This window comes from Apium graveolens, chromosome 11 (genome assembly GCF_009905375.1).
Source record: "Apium graveolens cultivar Ventura chromosome 11, ASM990537v1, whole genome shotgun sequence".
Lineage (NCBI taxonomy): Eukaryota > Viridiplantae > Streptophyta > Magnoliopsida > Apiales > Apiaceae > Apium > Apium graveolens.
The window spans coordinates 198,639,052-198,646,584 of record NC_133657.1 but is presented as its reverse complement, the minus strand read 5'-3'; the positions used below and the strand labels follow the sequence as shown (position 1 = coordinate 198,646,584).

The 7,533-nt window shown below is 35.4% G+C and overlaps 1 protein-coding gene across 1 annotated transcript; it reads left to right on the top strand.

The window, feature by feature from the left end:
• The first annotated feature begins 1,580 nt into the window (after window positions 1-1,580).
• LOC141698593 (heavy metal-associated isoprenylated plant protein 30-like) lies at window positions 1,581-5,212 on the top strand. Its single transcript, XM_074503317.1, has 4 exons — window positions 1,581-1,786; window positions 2,430-2,664; window positions 4,097-4,172; window positions 4,774-5,212. Exons 2-4 carry the CDS (start codon window positions 2,635-2,637, stop codon window positions 5,100-5,102), a joined length of 435 nt encoding a protein of 144 aa, XP_074359418.1. The 5' UTR covers window positions 1,581-1,786; window positions 2,430-2,634; the 3' UTR covers window positions 5,103-5,212.
• Window positions 5,213-7,533: the final 2,321 nt, after the last annotated feature.

Sequence of the window (7,533 nt, the reverse complement as noted above, 5' to 3'; positions counted from 1 at the left end):
AAGGAGTTGCTACATGCTTCATCCTTATTGGCGAAAGTATAAGATGCTGATCAAGAACTCTAACTTCATGTTCCTAAAACAATAGATGAGAACAGAGGGTCCTTGACGTATCTGTCAGGGCATAAAGTTATTTGATCAACATAGCAGTGTGGAGTGCTGTTCCAAATTATGGCCCTTCATGGGTGGATGACTGCATGGCAAGGACAGGTTATAGTTTCTCTCTTATCCGTTCTCTGCCTTTAAGTTTATACCACATAAGCTACTTGTTGGATGCTGTTATGATATAGTTAGAGATGTCCTGGCCCTTGGGATAGATTCTGTGCTTATTCCAGCTGCCCTTGGTGGATCATATGGTACGTTATGTGATGATATTATGATAATGCATTGCATTGTAGGATGCTGCTACAACAGTGCAATTAATTTAATTTAGAGAGTTACATCCGCCTCTTGATAGTTTTATCAAAGCTTGCTGTGTTTTGCCCATTTGGTTTTCTGATAACTCTATACCCCATGTTTACAATTAGATAACGTCAGGGAGGTGATATATGTACCTTGAATTGTTTCCTTTGGTTACTCTTGAAATTGTCATGGGTATAAAAGTTTAGATCCACAGTCAGTGATTTTTGCTTCCTCTTGGAGCCTGTTCCAGGAGTTTAGTTAATTTTATTCTGGATTACGTGTCTAGACTAAAACTATATATTTGTACATATATAATTCATAAGTAACGCCTTCTCTGTTCTCCAAAGATCCTTATTCTTTAGAATAAAAATGAATGAACAAGAATGTCCCAGAAAGAAAAAGTATGGTAAATGTTCATGATTTCCATTAAGCATGGGCATTTCAAATCCCGTATACAACTGTGCAAGGGAACTGCTAGTAATATATTGATTGGTAGGCTTCGACATGTTTACACATACATTTAGGCCTTGTATTGAATCTGAGATTTAGGTGTTCGGCTGATAACTTTCGGTCCAATTTCATTGTTACTATGTAAATTATTATTATTACAAGGTAACGAGCTTGTAGAGCAATTATTCCAGGCTTTAGGCTGTATTTCCAAATGCTAGCTGTTGCGAATTTAAACTTGAAGATTAAGTGCATACTCTTCCTTTACCTTAAGACATGGATCTCATACTTTACAATCACCCAGAAAGCAAAAGATTTGGATGAATTACAGTATATATGCCAAATGGTTTTTTTTTTTTTTGATCAAGGGAAATTCTGGGTGCGCCATCCTGTTGTTAGCCTGGATGTTATGCACCATCTTAGTGATCTGAACATAGTTCTGATGCTTTTCTACTTTAAAGTATGTCGTGTAACGTTTTCTTCTGCAGAATCTTTATCCGAACCAATTGCCAAATTCCTTCTGTTGATAAATTCCATTCGTGGGTTCCGGTATCCCTGGAAATATAGATCTGTTTCCACTTCAAGAACTATGGTCGACTAAAAGATCCTCAACTCTGCACCACATGAATTGGTAAAACTTAGGGTCAAGAAATTGTTAGAACTTACTAGTGCTTCACCTTTCAAGAGACATGAGCTATTCAATCGTGGAATTTGCCAACTTCTTGAGTTCTTGTAAAGTGTAATCATTATGTCATCTGTCACATAGCAAGAAAAGTTCGGGAATTGATCTTGATTATAACTTTGACCAGGTTGACAACCACTTGGACAAGATTGACAACCGACTCCGATGAACTCTCTGATAACTGAAGTTTCAGTCAACATTGACAACCAGCTACGCAGAAAAATTATTCACGCATCATGTTACCTGATCTTTTTTGAGGTAAGCCATACTAACAATTTTTAAAATTGTCGAGGAGTTCACAAATTGCACTTGTAAATAATTATTAGGGAGTTATTTCGTTGTTGAATTAACAGGTCCCTCCCTGGCTGCATATATTAACAGTGTTCCTGCTCTTAAAAAATTTAGATTTACGCACTAGTCCAGAAGGGATGAGAAGATGTTTGTATATGCCAGTCGACAATGTAAACATGATCCCAAATTAAGATGATACTTTCCCATAGGATTATTGTTTATGATTTCTGAAGAAAGTGGAGAAAGAATATCTCGTATAAAATGTAATCTTTTTCCTCTGCATCAAAAATTAACCCACTCCTGTAAATATACTTAATAAGCCTATCCTTTTCCCACATGAAGCATGATATTCCCTTTCTGGTTTCAGTAGCTTAAGTTATTGGCTAACGTGATATATATAGCACATTAGCCCCTAGTTTCATGTCAGGGTTTAGATGCTATTCTTCGTCTCTAAGATTCCAGTTTCATTTGTTGGGTAAAAATCTAATAAATTGAATAGTATACAATTGTTCGATAATATATGATGATGATGATCCACGTTGCTGTCTATGCACAAACACACAAGAAACTAAACAAGTATATATGCTTTACAATGTTTGGAATATTGTAGATATCACTCCAAAGGTAGAGATTGAAATTATCTGAGATGCCTTTAACTTGGTCTGAGGAATATCTTTTGGAGATGGGCTCGTCCTTATCTTTCTTCCTCAGCTCACTCCTTTAAATTCAGCACCACCTGACAAGGCACTTACTACATTTCCGCCATCGTATTGCTATCTACAAAGGACAATAGAAGAGTCATCATCATCAACAACATGCCTAAGCCTCGCCCACTTTCATTGCAGGTTTCACTCTCACAAATATTTTTCTGATTTAGATACGTAGGATCCCATGCCATGCATGCATATAGCTAGTATATATATCTGTTCAAGTAGGTAGCTTGTGTACTGGTCTCCGTGTTTAACTATATGTTCCACTATGAAGTAGTTAGGATGCGAGAATAGATGGTGGGAGGGGAACACTTTTGAAGAATTCCGGTTAAGTTTATGAACTATTTGGAAGTGACAGAATTTAGTAGCACGAAAATAAGGAGAAAATGGCAAAAATGTAACATCTTAAGAAGCTGGTCTAGTTAAGAAGATGCCAAACGTATTTTCAAATATATTAGGAGTATATAACACACTTTGTTGAATTTCTTTTTGTTTTTTTAGACAGTAAAAATACAATTTTTATGCCTTACACGTGCAATACAATACTGTCTGAGATTTTCTGTAGCAAATCTTTTCAACAGAAGCATATTGTTCTTGTCATCCGTGTTAAGCTTAAAATTAACATTCATTATCCGCGTTGTACATCCATATCATGTGCCTGATTGAGCTAGCCAATTTATCTTATGGCACGCTATTCAGATCAGTTTCTTTTCCTGCAAAAAAAGGCCAACGCCAGAATTAGAAGTGCTAGAAGGTTGATAAACTTTACTTAAGTGAAATTTTGTGAACCAGATGAATATTCTTTGTATGAAATGTCATCAGTATAGAAAGTCAGAAATGTTTTACAAAGCTTATATATGCACAGCTTGATTCCCACTGCACAGAACTGTTCTCACAGCTAACTATCTGTATCTGGTATAACAAACTGATTCTAGAAGGTCCCAACTCTTTTATCTGCCGCACCTTTATTTGTCTGCTGACTGGTGCCTTCACTTGTCCTAAATGAAGGAAGTTTAGGATATGTTATAATATAAGGAAATCTATTAATTTCGCAAGTATACATATATATTTCAACCATCAGTTACTCAGTTCAGTTGGGATAATTTCAGTTGAATATTCATGTCTCTGATAACTTTTCTCAAAGGACAGTCCTAATTCTTAAAATTCAGAAACCACAGTTTATGCACATATACATAAACAAACCTAATGGATGAAAGTATATATAAAAAAGATGATTATCATTAATAAATTTCACGGGGTAGCTTAGCTGGTAAGGCAAGGGAGGAACACTTGAAACAAGGCCATGATTCATATTCTACAAAGAACGACAGGCGCACTTTATCATACAGGGTTCAAGTTTCAGGGGAAGCATGGACGCATTTTATCTTATTCGACAAATATCAGATATATTTATGCACACGAGGGTTGGGAGTATAACTATTTTTAAAATAACACCGTGTTATTCTATTTGCTGATTGGAAAACCGTGTTCTTTAGTAATATATACTGGAATTTGCTCGTGAGCATCTTTCGGGTTTCTGCTTTTACATTTTTGGATCACTTTACAGACTGTAGAGCTAAAAGTGAGGATGTGCTGCACCGGATGCGAGAGAGTTGTTTCAAATGCAATCTATAAGCTTAAAGGTACATATACTGTTTGTTGTTACTATTTATTCCATGGTGCACCAAGAATACGATTCTTAGGTATACTTATACCAGTACATTTTTACAGAATTGTTAATCAGTAGATGCTCTGTAATTAAGAATGTAATGAAACAGCAGCAGTATCAATCACTTGTATAGCATTATCTAGTAGAATCATAGCCATACACAAAGATTCACCTATACGAAAATTCCTCTTATTATTTTTTCAAATTAGCATCAACATCAACACGTATTCTTAGTTTACACATAGGAGCTGTTTGGATCATGGGATTACAAGCCAATTAACGAGAATGGAAATCCCATAATCCAAACGGCACCATAATACTGCTAACTGTAGTCATGCAACTGATAGAGAAAAGGGAATATGTTTGCCTTTGCACTGTGCTTGGGGACCCATAACAAGACTTGTTTGTCACATCCAGAAGTGCATCTTTTACAAACATGGGGTTTCCATATTTGTAATTTGTCTTTTATGGTTTATAGATCGTATTTTATGCAAATTTTAAGGAATCGAATAGTTCAAGTACTTCATTTTGTAATTAGTGAACTTATATCAATTGATCAATGTGGCAAAAAACAGGAGTGGATTCTGTTCAAGTTGAACTAGAGATGGAAAAGGTCACAGTAATCGGCTACGTGGATCGGAACAAGGTGCTGAAAGCAGTGAGGAGAGCAGGGAAGAGGGCTGAGTTTTGGCCTACAAATCCACCATTGTACTTCACAACTACTTATAACTACTTCAAGGACATGACTAATGAGTACAAAGAGAGCTACAATTACTGGAGGCATGGCTACAACGATATCCATGGTGATAAGCATGGTTCCATTCATGTCACTCATCGAGGTGATGATAAAGTTAGCAACATGTTCAATGATGACAATGTCAATGCCACATGTTCTATCATGTAATGCACCCATGTCAGGTGTATGCAGACAATGACTAGCTGCTAGTAAGGGTATTGCTGTAAGGCTCAGATGCATATATTGATAATAATCAATACCTTTATTCCACTTCACAATCCTCCTTATGTTTGCATTTCATTTGTATCATTAGGCATATGGACAACATAGGAAATTTGAAATCTGGCTAATTTTTAAATTTAGTTAGAATTTTGACAGGATCATTTGTATCTGTTTCGCTGGAAGTGCTAGGCACATTCAGCTAAGCATCATAAATTTTCATGATAACTAATTTAGTACTATTACACTATGCCCTATTTTTATAAAAAAACCAACTCACTGAAATTACAAATTTATCGATATTTATTAATCGAGTTTGTATTGTACCGGATATAATAGTACAACGATTTTAAAACCCTATTATGCTGGTACAAAATTATTGAGTGTGTACTGCGGTGTCTAATTAGAAGATTTGTAATTGTTCCGGATATAATTATAAGGTTTTTGACTTTCGGATCAGGTTGAGTAAAAATTTACCGAAATCAAAATTGGCACCCTAATTGAGATTAAAAGTCAATCTATTTAACAAGGAAGACTCTAGTTTGCTGCCAAACCAGTAAACCCCAGTACATTATTAACGTTTCTGTAAATTTACAACATAGTTTCAACTTTCAACACAAAACATGGGCCGGAGTTAGCAAAGGCACATAAGCTCAGGTTCAAATTCCTTGGGATCAAATTTACTTCTTTTTCTTTCGTGCATTTGTAGGGCCAATATCAGAACCCATAAAGCTATGTATATCGAATAAAAAACGGTACCATTGGTAAAGTTGTTACCCGCCCGCCCAATACACTTTGTTACTTTGACCCAATACCTTAGAGAACGTATTAATATTTTTTTATAAAATAATTCAAATTTTAATTATGTTACTTTTATCTCTGGAATGCGTACTTTTTTTTTTGAAAAAATGATAATCAATTTAATAATAAAAAGTCATACGAAATCTACAAATACAATCAAAATTGAATAAATATTTAAACATATGGCTTTTAAATCATTCCCCGAAGAGGTAAGCAAACGACTTTTTAAAAATGAGAGGATTATATGTATTTATCGTGATCCAACCGTGATTTTGAGCAATAGAACATAGATTTCAACACCATTAAACGCCGAATCAAAACCATGAAAATTCTGAAAATTTATAATCCCGGACACGAAAAATATTAAAACACATAAAAAATAAACCAAACTCTAGTGAGATACCAAACAAAATTCAAATAAATTGGGAGATTTTTGAGGAAAACAAATTGATGGAAAGCCCCTCTAGAAATTTTGTTGGCTACTCAATGAAAGAAAAAGGATATTACAGTGTAGCGTAAGTACTAAAAGATGATCGATGTGAAATTTCAAGAGTTAATATCTTAATAACTCATTTACAAATTTATAAATTATAACCAGGGACAGTACATACATAGATTAACATTTCAAATTTAGGTCCTTCCAGCCCTAAAGCGTAATCATGTCAAATATATGTACATATAATGAGCTAGTTTGCAGCAAGTATGCAGGAGCGGACACGTTTCCCTCTAAAACAAAATTTTACCTTTTTTTACTATAAATGTTTTTTGAAAATATATGAAAGTGCCCCCCGAAAATTTAAAAATATAAGGGTGTATTCACAAAATATGGTCGGTGTCCCCCGAAATATAATTCCTGGATCCGCCCCTGCATGTATGTGTCAAAATTTACAAGGAAAGGTATTGTAGATGATGAAGAATAAATGGTAAAGAAAAAGAGGGCCTTCCTTAACAGCGACAGTGCAGAGGCTGGCTGGGCTGCAGATCCCATGAAAATTATAAATACATAGGGGGCGCAGTTAATAACAAGAAATATGATCAGTAGTAGAGTACAAAGATATAAAGGAGTAGGAGGGCACCAAATTGAAAGCATCAAATGGATGGTACTAGGGGGAGATAGTTACTCATCATCGAGTGGGGGCGTAATCCACCAAAGCAACAGCCGTAAAGATGAAACATATTCATCTATCACCTAACACCCTATACCTATATATCCCCGTAAGTGTGTAGCATAATTATAGATAGCATTTCTAGTGTGTGTCCCCCTCTATAAAGATTTTTCAGAGAGATCGAGAGAGAGAGATTTACATGGATCTTTATGCATGTGCATGTAGATCATATATGTAATAAGGTTTAAAGTCAAATATGTTTCTGTGTGCTGCAGAATAAAGAACACGTTGTTATTGTTAAAAATTAAGACGGTGATATATTCACGTATGTACACCCGCGTCTAGGGCTGTTCACGAACCGAGCCGAGCCGAGTTTTGATCGAACAGAGCCGAACTTTAATTTTTTTTCTGACGAACCGAGCCGAACCGAGCTTTCTAATCGAACAAAAAACATGTTCGAGCTCGAGCTCGTT